Source organism: Hippopotamus amphibius, chromosome 8, assembly GCF_030028045.1.
Source record: "Hippopotamus amphibius kiboko isolate mHipAmp2 chromosome 8, mHipAmp2.hap2, whole genome shotgun sequence".
In the NCBI taxonomy this organism is placed as follows: Eukaryota; Metazoa; Chordata; class Mammalia; order Artiodactyla; family Hippopotamidae; genus Hippopotamus; species Hippopotamus amphibius.
The window spans coordinates 136,645,542-136,664,505 of record NC_080193.1 but is presented as its reverse complement, the minus strand read 5'-3'; the positions used below and the strand labels follow the sequence as shown (position 1 = coordinate 136,664,505).

General features: G+C 33.9%; 1 protein-coding gene across 11 annotated transcripts in view; it reads right to left on the bottom strand.

Moving 5' to 3' along the window:
• Positions 1 to 909: 909 nt before the first annotated feature.
• The window catches only part of TANK (TRAF family member associated NFKB activator), a 78,328-nt gene continuing 60,273 nt past the window's right edge, over positions 910 to 18,964 (bottom strand). For 8 of the 11 annotated variants that reach the window (XM_057743824.1, XM_057743826.1, XM_057743831.1 and 5 more), the window contains 4 exons: positions 11,646 to 11,722; positions 10,884 to 10,999; positions 5,173 to 5,753; positions 910 to 1,740 (listed from right to left, as the gene is read on the bottom strand). In XM_057743824.1, coding sequence (XP_057599807.1) covers positions 1,564 to 1,740; positions 5,173 to 5,753; positions 10,884 to 10,999; positions 11,646 to 11,722 — 951 coding nt within the window. In that variant the 3' untranslated portion in view covers positions 910 to 1,563. The other 3 variants (XM_057743822.1, XM_057743823.1, XR_009054977.1) reach the window with 2 other exon arrangements.

Below are 18,964 nucleotides of genomic sequence, written 5' to 3'. Positions count from 1 at the left end.
GCAGAGAGTCCCCTTTCATGAGATAGGTACAGTGGTATATTCTGGCTGGAACACGCTGGGAAGTTTTTATTTTTAATTTTGCGTGTGTGGGAGGAGTAAGTGAGAGGGGAGGCTGGGCGGGCGGGAGGTAGGGGGGAAGGGAAGAGACTTGGAGAATTGTCTAGGCTTTTCCATTCAGCCCCAGTGGCAATGAAAGAAAGAACATGCCTCAGAACACTTCACAGTGAATGCCTAATAATCGCTATGTCACCTTGGCGAGGAAGATGTCAATGTGATGTGCTTGGCACCTTGAGAAGTCGAGGCACCACTCTCATTCTTCCACAAGTTAAGGCTTTTCACCGTGGCACAGGTGAAATCTGAACAAATCGTTCCAATCCCTATCTGAAACCCTCCAGCTTTCTAAAACACTTGCTCCCAAGAAGGCTTAAATTTCTGTTTTGAGAGTTGCAAATCAGTGTTTACTTCATAAAACAGAAGCCATGCCTCAAACATTTTAAAAAATTGAAGGTGGGAGTGGGGAGAGGGAAGAGAAACCTAAAACACAAGAATCATAGGGGAGAAAAATGAAAGGGAGGCCTCATTTTAAACAAAATTCTGCAGCCTTCTGAATTTGGTATGCTCTCTCTTAAATATCCTCGTCTGGTCATCAATCAGGCTGCTAACTATGAATTAACACATTTCTCAACAAGAATGTGAACATTTCTAATATAAATTAATAAATATGGATAATCCTTACAGGGTTTTAGATTTGCTCCCATTAAAGACAAATGTGTTTCTTTAGCAAGTTTAGTTTGAAAAATAATTTAAAAATTCAAAGTGATCTACTAGTTATAATAAAACGTCACCAGATCTGTTATCACCCGTCTATCAGATTACCACAAAGAAACATGAATTTTATGAATTTCCCCCAAATGTGATTTATTTACTTATTTAGGAACAAAGAACACATTAATTAGTACAACATAAGTAACTCTTTTAATATTTAATTTCATCATGTAGCTATACATATAGTAAAAATTAAAATCTTGTCCATTATTAAAAAAACAAAACAACTAAAGTCTTTAAATAATCCCACCACTTATTTTATCACTGACCAACAAATGTCTTTACTCAGATGTTTATCTTGCCTGCTGTTCTCTATTATAGGTTTATTCAAAAAGAACACCCATAGCATAAATAATCTAAATTTTAAAATGAAAACACATGAAAAAAACCCTATAAACATTTGACATCACCAAATTCAATACATCTAACTAGAAATCCAAGCAATAGGCTTAGACATTTGAAAAAAATATAAATTATTGTCTTACAGTTCCATAAGCCACAAACATAATTTTGAGTTCTGGTAATAAACACTGTAAACATGAATATAATGAATTACAGTTTCACACAGAATGATCTTTTAAAAGGTAATAAAAGAAAGTTACAATATAAGTTTAGAAAAAAATTCAGATAGGTGGATTTTTCAATAAATGATCTTGAGCTAAATTTGCAATCAAGTACAGAATATAACAAACCCAAAATCATCACGTACAACTTGATATGTCTGTTTTCAAATGCGTCTTAAGTCTCCCCATTAAAGTGTGAATTAAGATGCCGGAGGAAATCCCCCCTGGATGTAATGGATGGTGGGAAAACTGCTTGACAGAATTCACATACTCGAGGTATATGCAGTTCTGAGCCTGTGCCACTTAGTACCGATAAGTCACTGTCTTGATTAGGAAAGGGCTTCCAAATGGGCTGCAGGAAACAAATAAAAACATCTTCTGTTATTTGTGTTTAAAATCAACTTGCACTGAATTTCAAATTCAAATTTTTTGAATGGGTTATGTGCATATATATGAAATTCCCTAATATGAAAGCAAATTACCTTTCCACAGAATTAGCCTAAGGATATGACTCAATTCTCTTTTTCATAAAGGGCATAACTTTAAGGATCACTTAAAATACACATTCATGCACCTTATCTCCACACATTAAAACACCTTTCAGCTTTAACACCAGCATGTTTTAATACCCGTTAACACAATGCTAACAGTTTTGGAGCAATAGTCAAATAATTGAGACTAAAAAAATTATATTCTATCTTTTCTATTTTATATGGGAAACTAAGTTATAGGACCTTTATTAACACACAGCACACAGCGTGATGTGTGTGCATGCAGTTGATCAAAAGCAATTTAAATTTCACTATTTATAAGCAAATACACAATGAACACACCATATAGAAATGTGTTCTAATTTTTGAAAATAATTTTTTTTAAAGTAGGAAACAAATTCTATTCATCAGTTGTTTTTTGAAACCTCAAATATTTAATCATTCAACAAAATCCAACATCGGATGCATTCTTTTGACTTCTTATTTTGTTCCTGTTATACAGCGCATACTCTGCCCTCTTACCCTTTCTTGTGGCTAAAGTGAAGCCTGGCAACAGTTGCCCAATTAAAGAATTATGGAAAAGCATAATTCAACAGAACTACCTCCATTATTATAAGCAGCACACTCATACCCTTTACTGTATTTATTATTCAAAAACAAATCTAGAAGGGCAAGAAAAAGCATTTAGTTCAAGAATAGGTGCTCAATAAATGTTTTTCGACTGGAATATCTTATTTTCCTGAAATGCTGTAAACGAAATTATTTCTAAAATTTGCTTTCTTATCTTGACATATCTAAATTCTGGCACTTTGAGGAAAATCACCTCAAAAAGCCAACATAAAGAGACTCCTTTGTACTCATATCACTAATATGCTTTTAAAATAACAACCCAGTCCAATTCCTGACATAGTGTGAGTTTTCATTCCCTTAGCCAATCTCTTTCATCCGAGTTAACCAATCATTATGTAAACAGTATATTACTAATTGAAGCATTTGGGTTTCACGACATCACTGTCTTCTTATAAACATTTTACTGGACAGCTGTGTACAGTTGGTGTCAATATACAAAGTCTGTCTAAGCACCAAGATATACTCAAATATCAGTACAGAGGGCTTATAATAACACTCACTCAAATCCTTTTGTGAGAAGCGGCAATTTTATTACAAAAAACAGTAATATTTAAAATACATAATTGAAATTTCGGGTAAAATAATTTCCTTTCTTCCATGATAAAAGAAAAGCAGTATGTAAGTCTATGTAACAGTTAACTAGATTTAAATTTTTCTGTTGACAGTTTAAACAAAAAGTACAATTCATTAATATGTACTACTCTAATGGGAAACTGATAAGGATATAAATATAAGATTATTATGTTAAAAAGATACTTTTAATTAAGATCTATAAAAGAGTAATAGACTCAGAAGAAATTTAGCTTCTAAATTTGATAAGCCAATCTTCTACGGCCAATTTATTTTCAAAGTCCATACTAATCCTTCTCTATTAGGAGCTATTTGTTCAGATTTGATCTTTTCATAAAATTCAGTTGGGACCCCATCACTGACTCAGCAAAAGTAGGAAGACAAGAAAATCACATAGAACAAAAATAAGCAGATATATTTTAGACTTTATTATGATAGCTGAATGTATAAAAAAAGGTTAAGTAGTAATGATTGATATAAAAGTAAAAATTTGAAATATACAACCAAAATTTCACTTCCCTTTGTTATTATCGACAACTCAAGAATTCTGTATTTCTCACAGTAGCTTTATTAAAACAAATAAAACAACAAAATGTTTCAAAAAAACCCATTTTAAGAAATATCCTTTGAATCCTAAACTGTAACATGGCCTTCAAAACAAACGAATTTCTTTGCCTTTTCTCCCAAAATATCAATTATCTAACCTTATGCCCCATGTCTTGTGACAGCTCAACACCAATTCTCCTGCATTTTTAAAGCTGAATACTTTTCCATCAAGTTGTAATCACATACCAGCTGTTTCCCTTGCTGTAGCATAGAAAGCAAATGCACAATGCAGGGTGCCATCTACTGAAACATGAATGCACAGACTAGTAAAAGAACAAGCAAGAGATATAATGGAGAAAAAAGTAACAAGCATTAGAACTGATGTACTTCACAGCTCCACAGGAATTCTACTTGGAATAAATGAAATTGTTTAATTTGTTTCATTAAGTAGTAACTATAACTGTGACTATGATGTGAAATAAGGTACAATGTAGAATATAAGTGAGTTTATAATTAACACTTATTGTCAGAAATGCCTAGTTTTCTCCACCACTAAAATATACCACAGCTTGACTACTGCCTTCTTTGTATTCTGACTTAAAAGTCTATAACCTATAAAAACACTTATAAAGCCAAAGGGTATTAATCAAATTGTTGGTGTTTTTTGGTTTTCGGTAAATTAAATATCTCAAGGCAAAGAGAAATCATATGAATGTCTGCAAGTTATATTAGACACCTGTACCAATCTGCATTTTTTACGAGCTTCTGTTTATTGTAACAATTATATACTTTTCATCTGCTTTCAGGTATTAAAAACCATTTTTTTTTAAACTTAAAGAATCATGTTGTAATAGAACCTTAATAAAAGGGAGGGTAGGACTGGATTGGGGTGGGGGTGGGGGGCTGTAAGTAGTCTGCAAGCTTTAGAAACATTAAAGTATTTGATTAAAATCATACATATGTAGAGACTATTTAAAAAATATATTAGGCTGAATGTTCAGTGCCAGATTAGAAACCAAAACCAAAACCAAACCCTACAGATCTACATACTGTATAACTGAGAATGTAACAGAAGTATTATCTGAGAATTCACTTATTTTCAGAAATAGAAACAATGTGATTATTTACTTATTAAAAAATCAAGCATTCTTGTAAAGATAAATATGATATACACAAACTTTTTGACAAAAAAGTGCCATCTGCTTCACAAGGAGATTTAATAAAGAATCCTATTATAGGAATGGTACTGAGTAAGAAGCTTTGAATAAGGGACTAAGTAAGAAAGTGACACACGCTAGATATGGGCAGGGTTTACATGTATTTTTAAATGCGCTATAAATTTTAAGGTACTTTATAATAGAGCTTCACCACATTCATCTTTTACAATTCATGTCATTTATTACAGGGTTTGGATTTTTTTTATCGAAAGCTTACTTTGGCAAGTCATTAGTTTTTAAAAAAAGTCTGATAACCTGAAAGAGATGCCTATCTGCATGCATGGCAAAATGTGTTCACACGTAATGTATTTGTTAATGCAAAACAGTTACCTGCTGTGGTCCTCGGATAGCTTTTCCTGGGGAATCGAGTGAAGGAAAAGGTACATCAGATGGGTCCTGAAGTGGGAATGTATTTACATATAATGCATTATGGTCTCCAGGTGGCAAACACAGAGCTCTATCCAGAGTTGTCCTGATACAAGTATTTACAAGATTTGAGGATTTTGTTTTGTCAGTCGTTTTAAGGTTTTGTATAGCTGAAGCTATGGGGTCAATTCCCTGTATTTCAAATAAAGTTTCTTCTGTTTTGACAAAGTTTCCTGGGTTGTCTCTGGGCTCCATGTTAAATTTATCCTGGCACACAGCCTCAGATGTGGCAGGACCAAGGACGCTGGGTCTTTCCGGAGTGCTATGTAAGAAAGTAGAGTCACTGTCCGTAGGTGGAAACTTGACATTGAATTTAGAAAGTGATTCAAAAGAGGTGTCTTCCTCATCTCGGCCCAATCCTCTTGGTGTGACAGATGTGATGCACGGTGCACCTCTATTTATATCATCTTTTGCCTGAGGCTTAAACAGCACTTCTTGTTTATCTGTTTTATCCGTACACTGTATAGGCACAGAGCACTGTGTCTCTGCAGGGAAAAAAAAAAAACAAAAGGAACACAGTTGCATTTCAATCATTCTTAAAAATCTGAATGTTCAATTAGCTTTGGATAGATGAGTATTACTATTATTTTTTATTGGCTTTTACAGCAACTGAAGACAACTGGGATGTTTTACATTTGCTACCATTTTACACAGAAATATTAGCAGTCTCCAGTGGGTGAAAGGGAATGTAGCTTATTAGTCACAGTTTAACTACTTTGTCTTTTCCTAGGTCTTGTGCTGTAAGCCTTGCGTCTTGTTCACAGTTATACTGCTCTATACTTAAAAAGCACTTGCTTGTAGTGTATACATTTAAACATTTTGTCACTAATGGAAGCTGCAACTGTGAGCTTGCTTAGACAAATAAGTTATTAAAAGGCAAAATCCTTACCAGGCGTATATATATTACACAGGTTAAGAATCTATATGAATTAGGTCATTTATTCCCCCTAATATCTCTGTGTGACAAAGTACACAACCAATCAGCTTAGCCATTGTCTACTCTTAATACTCTACGTAAGGGAGTGGTCGTGGTGGGTGTTGGGGAGAGAAGACTGGAGGCAAAAGGAGGATGAAATTTTAGGATGCATGTTCAGAAAACTCTATGTGAATATATGATTTTCTCATCTTATTTTAAAAAGGCCTCTGTAGATAACAGGTAGATATCAGGTAGATATCAGGACCTCTGTAGCACATTTACCTGGAAGCCACTTATCCAACAAATTCAGCCGTCTCGGCCATAGGCAAAAGCTAGAAAGCAAGTAAACAGTGATTCTGAGGAGTAAGGCTAAGAGCCACAAGGCCCACAGATGAATTTTGCTCTTAATCTCATTTTAGATTTATCCTAACAAGCTGGATGATGTCTCCCTAGTTCACGGCTGGTTAGAAGCAGCAAACTACAAGGCATGGATACGAGCTGCTGAAAGCAGACATAGGTATCGGTAAGAGCTGAAAGCATGAGAGGAGACAAGACAAACAAAAAAGCAGATATAAGAACTCAGGAAACACTACAATCCAGTGTAGGGCCAACAAGGGCTACATTTTTCAGTGCAAAAAAAAGAAAAATAACGATCAAAGCACTCTCCGTGTTGATGATACTGAGGCTAGATTATGCTCTACAATGTTACTTCAAGAAGACAATGAGGCTGGAGGTTGGTAATGTGTGTATTATTATTAAATGGACAAATTGTAAAAAAAAAATTTTTTTTTAATTAGCACTTTAAAAAAGTAGTCATCAGTGAAGTTATACATTAACCAATGATGCTTATTTAAGCACACAGGGTATACAGAGCTCTGTGCACAGTGTTTGTCCAGATTAGTAGCTACTTAACAAATGTCAGTTCTTTTCCCTTCCTTTGGTCTTTGCAGTCTCATGACACCTTTCTCTCTTTTGCCACAGCACATTCCAACACAAGATGTTTTCTGTTTGGACATGATTGTAGTACAATGCCAACAGCTTCTTGGTTCACCCTGTTATATATCACTGCTTCTCCTTAGTATGTACCATCTTCTCTCACTGGACTACAGCAGCCTTTGAACTGCTTCCTTGCCTCTAAATTTTTCTCATATCCACCCTATTGTCTACACTGCTTTCCCCAGCCCTCCCTTAGTTTTTCTCAAATACAAATCTGGTCATGTTCCCTTCTTAATAAAACCTTCTCATGGCTCTCCAAGACCTTCAGTCCTAAAACTTGCATACAACTGTGCATGACTGGCCCTTTGTCACCTCTCCATGCTGTCATCCTTCACCACATCTGTTCCACTCCTTACTCCAGCTATAATGAACTTTGGTACAGTTATCCGAACAGCCATGCTCTCTTGTCTTTGGGCCTTTGCACATGCTGTGCGGACTGCCTGAACTGCCCCCTTCCATTACTCTTTGCCTGACTCTTATTTGTCCTTCATTTCTTGGATTAGGCATTCATTTCTCTGGATGGCTCTCTCTGGCTTCCCAAGGCTGGTTTAAGTCATGACTCTTGGGTGCCCTGAGGACTCAACACTCTGCATTGTATTTGTAAATATACCTCTTTCTCCCATTAAAGTAGATGTCTTGAAGTCCTAAACTATGTTTTGTTTCCCACTTATCTCCAGTACCCTGCCCAGTGCCTGCACACAGTATGCCCTCAATATATGCCTTCTAGTATAATAACGTACATTAACTAGATCATCTGTCTGTAAACTAGGAGTGGTACTGTAATTAAGACCACGCTCAATTGTTTAGCAGGATTTCTTTGTCCTCTGAGGTTCTTAAAGTCCATGAACTCTCAAGTAGTCCTTTTTCCTGGTAGTAGACTTAAGAGTGGCAGGAAATTCTAGGAAACAGTACTTTCTTTGTAGATTACATTTACCAACTGCAAATAACAAATCAGGAAAACCAACTGCGAGGTAACCAAACTCTAAACCTGAGGAGAAAACGCTTATCTTCAACAGGAGAACGGGGTGACTGCGCAAGAATCTGCTGCTGCTGCTAATGGCCATGATTAACACCAACAGCACTCCGGTGAGCCACACACTTATAACCACTGCATGTGCACTAATTCCGGGGCTAATTCCAACGCCACACGGCTATTGAATGAGTGGTAGACCTGTAACTGGAACCCAGGCAAGCCTAACTCTAGAGCCTGTGCTCTGAACCATTATGATAAATTGAACATGCTGGTTTCTACATTACAGAGTCTCCAAAATGACAGAAATATGCTTTGAATTTCTTTTCTAGTAGTAGATCTACCCCCTTTGTGAACAAAACATGGAAAATCCAAATAAAGCATGTATTTTCTTTCAGTAAAGCTAGCTGGCATACCTTAGCACATTAACCTCCTGAATTAATCTGCTCAAGCAATGAGAGTTACTATTCACAAAAAAAAAATTTTTTTTTAAACCTAAGATTTCTAAGGTTACCTTAGAAATCTAAGCTTAGAAAACTTAAAACTCAAACCAGGTGCATGAAAGCACTTGTCATTCCGACACTATACTAAGAAACATGATCAGGTGAGCTAATTGTCTATTTTGTTCTCCTGCAAGGAAAAAAAGTAAAATGAGGCACATTTTTAGATTTCTAAATTTTAAGTACAGGCTGTCTATTTGGACTACTTCTCAGTTTAATTACCTTGTATATTGACAAAAGAAAAAGATCTGAGAGTTGTCTTAACCTCTAGTCCTATATCCTTGTCTCCTGATCTCCACCAAAATATGACCCTACTTCAGGGACCAAAGAGTACTTTTTACGAAGCCACAATTGCTTAAACATGCATTTGACTGATACCCTTTTTCAAGGCTATTGTCATATGTGGATAAGAAGAACAAAAATGAAAAGAAAATGTACAATTCTATTAACTCAGCAGTTTATGAATTATATCTGTTTACTGAAAGTAAAAATCAAATTTTAACAAAAAATAACACAGAGGACAATAATGTTAAAAATACTCTTTCCAGCTGTATTATGCAAATCACATTTAAAATAGTTCCTTTATATTTATATTCAATGTCATGTTCACCCTTAAAAAACCTGAATAGGCATCTTTTCCCAAAATATTTCTTTTTCTTTCTTTCCCCTCTGATCTACTACTGTCAGAAGCATAGTATTTGATATTGTGGTTTGTTTGGAGCCAGCAAAACTTCCCTGGAGTCTGTAGCACAAAAGAACTAAGACATTTCAAGAATAATGCTGTATTTATTATTTGTCACACAGTTAATATAAAACATGAGAATAATGTTAGGAAGCAGTTTTAGTGGAAAAGAAATTGAAGGTAAACACTCAGTACTCTAGTTGACAGATACAAACTCAGATTTAGACCTGTGCAATTTAAAAATGGTCAAAGTATTAAGCCATTGATAATGGGGTAGGTTCTCTGTGTAACAATGAATATGTCACCATTACAATGTTTTGATAAGATGCTGATGTTCAAAAAATCACGATGAGTTCTAGGTACTACATCCCTATGGCTAGTAGATTTTAAATAAAGATAACTCTTTTACTTTAGAAGTACCTAGTGTCTTTAGTCTGCAAAGAAGATCAATTTCTTATGAAAATGACAAAAATTAAGGTGAAAAAAATTAGAGTTCTTTTTGGGGAAGTAAAGGGAAGGGAGGGGAAGAAGCAAATCATGTTTGTCTACAAAGATTGTTTTGCTTCTCCAACAGCACATCGTGTACCTTTTCTGAAAATAAAATGGTAGTAGTAAGCAAAAAGTGAATTTGCACTATAAAATGATTTTTTAAATAGCCTAGCTATAAGAGCTGTAAGAAACAGAGAGTGATCTTTAATTAAAGGGGTGTTAGTCAGCATACTGCTGTAACATCTTTCAGAGTGAAAACTGTAAATCACATCTCTTGGGAATTGTATGCAGAATATCTCAAATCACAAGGGTAAAGGAGAATTTATCATTATAAATGATCAGTTTACCTTACTTTTGTTTACAGACGTGCTTGGTAGCCAAATTCAATCCTTGGTATTTTGCTATTCATATTGAACTACTGAAGCAAATACCAGGAAGCCGGTCTGAGGTTTCAGGGAAGGGTGGAACTTTTAAAAAACACACTGCAATATATCTGTAAAACAGATATTCCTTTTAAGCTATATTTTATACTAAATTTGTACTTTGCACCTCCAATAGGACTGGCCTCATGAAATGTGAAATGTTTATTTCTTCAACCAAGTTACAAGAATCTATCCATGGTGTCCAATTAATTTTCAGGCAGAAGTTAAAAACAAACCCAATATTATAATCTTACTTAGCTCATATATGATAGTGTAGCTTCAAAGTTGCTTACTAATATATCAATTAATGTTTAATAAGACCCCCAAATAGCAACTGAAGACTTTGAGAGATATATCCTATATTTATTTTTCCAAGGTGGGACTTCTCATTAAGATGATCAGTAATTATGTCATTCAATTCAATCTATATAGTGCCATACAAAATAGAGGGAAAATGCCAATAATTATATAATATAATACATTACAGAATTTAAACAGTACTTACCCCATTATAAGTGGTGAGAGGCCCAAGTTACAGATCCTTAGCACTTAATAAGCACTTAGAAATATTTTCACAATCAAAAGTAAATCAATTTCAACCAATAAAATTAATATTACTGTACATTAAATCAAACCTTACCAGTTGCAGTAGCTGGTACATTAAGTTTACTTAAGTGGTCTTTTTGTGCTTTGGCTAGCATGCATATTCTATGAAATTCTTCTTTCAGATCCCAGAAAGTCTTCTCTATATAACCTCTAAAAATAAATCAACATTTTAAAATGTAAGGCTGTATCTTTAAATTTTAAAAATCATGACTGAATTTACAAAACACCTTTTAATATACTACAAAATAATTACTGAAAGGTTAAAGTTAAAAAAAAAATCATTTTAAATTCCTAGAAAATGTTTCCTAAAACAACTTTAATATTTGGAGAGCCAGGCACAAAGTAAGTGATAAATTAAAGTTCTAATACATCAATGTAGCAAAGACTAACATATCTACTTATTCATATATCACACTTATACTGGCTGTCTCATTCTTACATTAGAAATTTCAATGCACTGACTTTTTGTCCTCTGTGAACATCTTAAATAGAAAAAATTAAGTATTTCTCACTTTGATAAGGTTAACACTAAGATTTATCCATATAAAACAATGTGGCCATAATACTTGTTCTACTGAAACAGGAGAACTTCAGAGAATTCAGTTTTTAGACCCATCTCTGCTATTAACTATATGACTTATTTAGGTCATTTTAACATGGAGGAGTCTTGAGTTGGTCTCTTCTAGTTTTAAAAGGCTGCTTTTTCTTACAATTGCTAAAAATTTAAAATATGTAAATAAAAATATATTTCGATATTTATAATTTGTAGGGTTGGCAAAAAAGGATATAGAACTACCTTTCATGGCATAAAGAAATGCCAAGACTCCTTGGTGAAGTTTCTTTTCTTGGAGAAGAAACCTCTTGTCTTCTTACCTTAAAGATATAAAATGATTACCACTTTAAATTACTTCTAAACTCAAATGAGAATGGGTTAACAGAAAACACAATAGAAAATTTATCTTCCTCATTGAAAAATGTTTAGTTAGCACATATATATATATATATATATATATATATATATATATACTACAATAGATTTTTTTAAAATGAGAACATTCAGGGAAAAAGGAAAATGCAAGCACAAAAATAAGATGAAGACAAAGTATTTCTGGTAACTTCTTCAATTTACTGTTTCCAGCATTGATAATCCAAGAAGTTTCCTCAAATTCACATCTTGATGAAATTGCTACTCTGATCACCAAGCAACTGACATGACTAGAAACTATAGGGAAAAAAATTTGCATGAGTTTACTTCTTTTCCATTATTGGTCTATACATTTAAATCAATGTCTTTGTATTCTGTTATAGATTCTTTGCTGAGAAATGCAGCTGTATTAGAGGAATAAAGAAAACCAAGCGACAGCTCCTTAGCATTTAACAAGCATTTTAAAGATAGTGCAATTATGTATTTAAGCTCCTTTAACACAAGTTCTTGCCACCACCCTGTGGCTTCCACTGGTATTACATTCATCACGACACAAAAGTCAACATTAAAGAACATGCTATAATCTACTATATAGTTCAGTTTTAAAAAATCTTCAATCATACCTAGAGAACTTTGTGTACCTTTTAAAACTACAAATTGATAAATTCAAACATCTGAAGAAGTCCTAATATTATTCAATCATATATAATTCGGCTAAAACTGTATAGGGTCTTATTTAAGTTCAAATTCAAATTCAAACCAGTGTTTTACATTACGTGACTTTTTAGATTTTATTCAATTAAGGTCATTGTAGCCACTGCTAAAATGAATAATTTTACTCTGCTGTTTCTTATCATTTGAGTACATCTCCCCTACGATCTTGCTTTTCAAAAGGTTCTTTCAATTTCTTAAGTCTTATTTGTTCTTTAGGGGAAAAACCTGATTCCAGTTTGTTCCTCTTAAAATCAGTATCTTCTCCAATTTCTTCAGTTTACTGCTCTACTTTTTCAGCTTTTTCTAAATACTAGTGTTTGCTTAACATTTCTAAAATAGTGTATTACTTTACAGTAGTTAGTAAAATATAATCTTAGCAACCCAAACAATTTGTGATTTTATATATTATGTCATCAGACTGAGGTAAAATAAAGATCATTTGCTGCTGCATACTTTTTGCCTGACAAACATTTAGGCCATGTCTTCTTCTGGATTAAAACTGCCTTACTGAGCTTTATAAAGCAGTCATATCAAAAGACATTTTCACATTCACAGTTTGTTTTTAAAAGTGGTAGACAAGGTTTTTCTTTAGTGTTATGAGCAATCAGAACCCTTAATGGATTTCAGTGTGGACTATGAGAAAAGGTAACATTTTAAAGCTAACTGATCATTCAGGACACAAGTATAAAAAGAAACTCTTAAAAGATTATATTATATTAAATCTATAGCAACAAAATCAGAGAAGAGGTAATATTAAGAGATTAGACACATTTGACAACTTATTAAATAAAACAAGTGAAAAAATTAATAGAATAATCTCCTTTTAAAAATTATTATTTGAAATTCTCAACATGAAAAAAAAAATTCTCTTAGGAGCTAGAAAGAACCAAAAAGAAGTGTTTCTGTAATTTTAGTCTGAAAATGAATATAGTTACAGAAAACAAGTAACGAAGACTATTCCAGTTTTCAAAGTACCGATTTTGACATAAAGTAGGAATTATTGCTTCTGAAGTTAAAGAAGCCTAAAAACTAAGGGGCGGTAGACAGGCGAGGGGCAGGTAGAAGAGGTGAAGGTAGGAAAAGAATGATAAATTTTTGTTTGGCGTGCCAAATAACTGGTGTTGACTTACTTCTGTGATGTTTAGATTTGATAACTGGTGTGGGTGAATTTACCTGGAAAAGATTCCTTGGTTGTATTGGCAGGGGATAAAAGGAGGATTGACTTACTGAGGAATTTCTGTTAAGTATCTAAACTAAGGACTTGAAGCTTCTTTGGCGTTAGGAACAGCTCTGCTTACTATTATTTTTGTTATTATTATTGAAGAAAAGTATTACTGATTGTATTAAGCAACACACTGCACCTTCTATCATTTGCATGATATAAATCTATTGATATACTTCAAATGAAAGTTTTACATCCTCACATCCCAAGAAAAAATTTTAAAAGAGACCTTAACATGTTAGTTCAAAAAAAGAAAAGGCAAAGCAGTTCTCTGACATTTTGAGGTAGGGTTTAGGGTTTATCTAGAATGGGTATACAATGTTAATGTTATTTTCCGTTGTTGCAACTGAACACAACTTTCTGAAAAAGATCATTTATTTTTTCAAAGGATTTAGGATTAGTATAGCTAATAGCAACTCCAACCCCTTCCCCAGAAACTCAGACTTCCTTTTAAATGCTAAATTAACTTATCTAATGAAGACTACTCAGTTTGTTGAGCATCCCAGAGAGTAAGTAAACATTAAAAGAGAGAACTCATATTTTTCTATTTTGAAATAGTATCCAGGTGGACCCCGCACTGCAGGAAGTTGAAGTTATTACAACTTCAAATAAGAAAGCAAAAGAACTCTGAACATTATATTTTAGGAGATTTTAACATTAAATCATTCAACAAATGGGTTTATTTTGAGGTACTAAAACTTAAAATACTTAACATTATAAACTGTTCCAAGTACTAGTTTGGAAATGGCGAACTTGTGGAATGAATACTGAAATAAGAGTTTTACACGTCGTACTTTTCATTTACACTTCCAGCATGGCGCTGGATAAGTCATTCAACTAAATCATTAAGATAAACCCACTTGAAACAGTTGGAAGACGTTGTGAAACGATTCCTTAAATTTCCTCTTATGTAAATTGGGAGAATTTGTTTTAGTGTAAATCAATTTAAACTTCTCATAGATGTGTATTATATATAAAAAAATGTTCTGTTCAAGACCTAGTTGCATATGCAATGATATTTTCGAAGGAGAAAAAACCAAAAGTGGCTAATATTTCATTAGTCCAAAACCTCCTTATTCTTAATGCAACAATGGGAAATGTTTTTGTGTTGGAATCCAAGATCTATTAGATATCAACATTTCAAAGAAAGAAATGTATATCTCCCCCAATGCCTTTTTAATATTTGGTACTAAAAGTGAAAGTATTTTGTTCTTTTTATAAATCAACGTGAAAAATACAGAAATGATTCATAATAGCCGAGATATGAATTCAGTCTAAGTGTCAACTGATGATGGATGAGTGGATAAAGAAATCGTGGTATATATACAATAGAATATTGTGTGTGTATATACACACAAACATTTTAAGGCCAAACACATCAGCTTTAAAAAGGATGGAAATCCTATCTTTCGAGACAATATAGATGAACCTGTAGGACATTATGTTACGTGAAATAAGATAAGGCAGGCACAGAAAAACAAATATAGCATGATCTCACTTACATGTGGCATCTAAAAAAGTCAAACTCATAGAAGCAGAGTAGAACGGTGGTTGCCAGAATTTGGGGGGTGGGGGAAGTGGGGAGATGTTGAATACAAAGTTTCAGTCATGCAAGATGGATAAATTCTGGAGATCTAATGCATAGCATGGTAACTACAGTTAATACTACTATATTGTACACTTGAAATGCGCTGAGAGTATAAATCTTAAATATTTTCACCACAATAAAAAAGAAAAAAAACCATTTGAAGTGATGGATATGTTAATTAGATTGACTGCGGTCAAATAATTTGTCAATTTATATCTCCAAAAAAGCTAGGGGAGAAGAAGAAATACAATAAAAAATTTTAATCAGAACCATGTTTTTTCTTAAAAATTTTAAGCAACTAAAGCCAGCAAAATTAAATTGAATTAGGAACTTTTGAAAATAATTCAGTTCAAACTCATTAATACCTATAGGCATATTCTCTCATATGGAAGGAATCTAAACTTTAAAAGGCTAATACTGAATAGAGTCTTCAATGATACATATTTGAACCATAGCAATGACTATCACTTTTTTCCAGGGTTCATATCAAAGATTCTAGAATTTATTTGAGATCCTTTCATGCAAAAGGAATATTTTCAGGTGGTACAGGCAACTGACTGTAGTCAATATTTGATTTTATTTCTGAGATTATGCTTTAAAACAGAAAAGAGAGCTATGTTCTTACTTGGAACAATGTCAACCAAGAAGTAAGCCAAGGTGAGATGGGATGGATTAGTACAGGGAATAAACTGTGGAATAATTATAAATATTAACTTAAAATTTACTATAGAAAAAAATGAGCAGTGGAAAAAGAAGCTGAAAATAAGGATTCACTTACTTAGATTTTTGAAACTAAGAATGAAATGTAAAAAGAGAAACTGAGGTTGAATTTACCAGTTTTAGATATACTGAGACAAAAATGTTATAGTGAAGTCAAGCACTGAATATGGCTGAAAAAGTGAGAAAGGGGCTGAGGAAGCGAAGAGCTTAAGGTAGAAAACAGGAACAGACAAAAGTTACAAGAGATTTGATAATTATAAAAGCATATTAAAAGAAAAGTTTGAGGACAAAAGGTAATTTTAAAAAAATACACGGAAATTGTTTTTATAAGAACTTATGGCAATGTGAAATCTATGGTTCTCTCACCCTCAATAATATTACTGAAAATCTAGGAAAGCAAGAGGAACACAAATCCTAAGAGCCTTGTCTGTTCTGCATGATGCAGTGTGCTAGGCAAATCCACTGCCAGTGTGGGAACAAGTCCAGGGCAAAATGGGATCCATCCCAGAGTTCTGAAGGAAGTGGCAAGAAAATAAACAATATAAAAATGAAATTAAATATCCCAATTACTTCCAAGTTCTTTACAGGGTTTTGGTTTAATGTAAATCCCTCAAAACTTCTAACAATTCAATGTTACAATAAAACATCAAAAAAAGTTATCTTTCTGAATTAATTTTCTCAATAGGAAGAAATATCTAATTGTGGGAATGCCTTTTTATGGAAAATAGAAAAACAACTTGACTAATTTTAAAAAGTAAGGTTTCCCGTACTTCCCCTCATCCCTTCTCTGAACATTAATTTAAATATCTTCATAAAAATAGCTATTATTTAAGCAATTTGCATACATTAATTATTTAACTTAATCCACATAATCTTGTGAATTAAATACTTTGATTTTAAAGTTGGCTATAGTTACTAAGGCTTTGGAGAGGTCAAATAATTTGTCTACAGTCTAGTAGGTGGAGTAGCTACAACTGGAAGCCAAGCCTTACTGCTCCAGGCTCTTAACCATTCACTTTATAGGTCCCAACTGCTAGAGAAGTGAAGTAGTAAGGTTATCCAGCATGGTGAGGAAGATATATAGAAGGGTAACATTTACACATTGCACCAATGCAAACTAATTTTAAGATTCTAAAACCTGTCTGTCATACAACAAATGTATTTCTCAGTGAGGCATAGTTATAAGCCAAGTTTTGATGTTTAAATATTGCCTGGGGAAAAAACCTTTGGTATGGCCTTTTTTGTGCTCAAGAAAGTCCAAGAAGAAATTTAAACCCCAAAGTCACCCTAGATAGATTTACTCAAGTTCTGCTAAACCAGTTCACTTGTTAACAGAGGCAATTTGGCAATAGTTTCTTAACCAAAATTACATAGTTTAAGTATTTCTCAAACTTGTCATTAAAAGTTAACCATTTGACAAAACATGACAATGGGAGTACCTTACTGTTAATTCCATCCTCTCAAAACCTTAATTTGCTTCCTGTCTCCCTAACTACCCCCTAATAGGCGACTGGGCATAGGTATAGTAGCTGATTTAAAATCCTTGCCTGATAATCACAATATCTGCATCAATGTCAGGGTTGGTATCTGTTCCCTTGAAACTGGGTCATATTTCCCTGACTCGCCATATGTTGAGTAATTTTGGACTGTACCCTGAATACTGTGAATATTATGTTGGGGAGATTTCTGTTAGATGGTGCCAAAGGGGTTGATGTTTTTATTTTTGCAGTCGATTAAGTTGGTTAGACTCAGACTCCAAACTGTCACTCCTCTGAAGAGCAGCAGATCGGATCTCAGTTCATTCCTTTATGCTTTAGCTGCAAATTGCTTTCAGTTTGCCCACACATCCTTGGTTTTGGGGAGAGCCAGAGACTTGGGCTGAGTTTAAGCACAGAACTTTGGGTTCACTTTCTCTGGCTCGCTCCTCTATGGGGCTCCTTTCCCTCTCTGGTGACTGTGGTTATTCTGGGCTCATTCCTTTCTGGTTCTTCCAGCCAGAATGGTGGTGGGCTTTCAATTGGAATTTCGGCCACTGAAACCGTGGCCACCCTCAGGACAAAACCACAAAAAACTGGGAATTTACTCTGAGTCAATTACATGCTCCACATTTTGATTCCTCTCCAAAATATGCAAAGTTCATATCCAAGGTCCTCAGGTAGTTGTTTTTTTAAATGTTGTAGAGTCATTACTGCTATTTGTAGAGGACTGGTTTGTTTGGTACTCATTCTTCTGTAACAGAAGCTGAACTCCCAAACTCAGTTTTTTTCTTTTTTAACACCTCCATTCTTCTGAGGATTCACCATGGTTTTCTAGAGATGTCTTAACCACTAAACCAATGACTTTTCCTAAAGCTCTCCTTTGGCTTAACGCTCATTCGGGAGTATTTCACACTAGCGAGCGGCTCCTCCTTCTTGATACCTTTTTGGCTACCAGTATATTTAGGTTTTCTTTTTAAGTTTTGGTGTTTTCATTGGTCCCCATTCTTCTTGGACTAAAAATGTGGGCATTCTCTAAGGTTCAGACATTGGCACACTGTTCTTCCCTCATTATACACCTTTTATATTGTTTATTCTCATGTTAAGTCCATTGAGTATTCATTTCCTAAAGTCTGTATCTTCAGGCCCACCCTCTCTCTTGATAGCCACTCTCAATTCTCTTTCAATCCAATTATATTTTCACTTGTTCCTTTGTCTACTGTAGAGCTCCACATTTTGAAATGTAACATAAATCACTTTTACCTTAAATCTGGTTCATACTTCTAATCTTCATTTTCCTTTGTTAATGCAAGGCCATTCTCCTTAGCATCAAAAAACCTTAGGGAACAATAAAACCTTAAAGAAACTGAGATTAAGTTTTCCTGGAATAGTAAAATTCAAAACAAAACTAGGGGTCTGATAAAGGCCTACCAGCTTTTTATTTTGCCAAGAAAAAACTTAGTAAAAACAA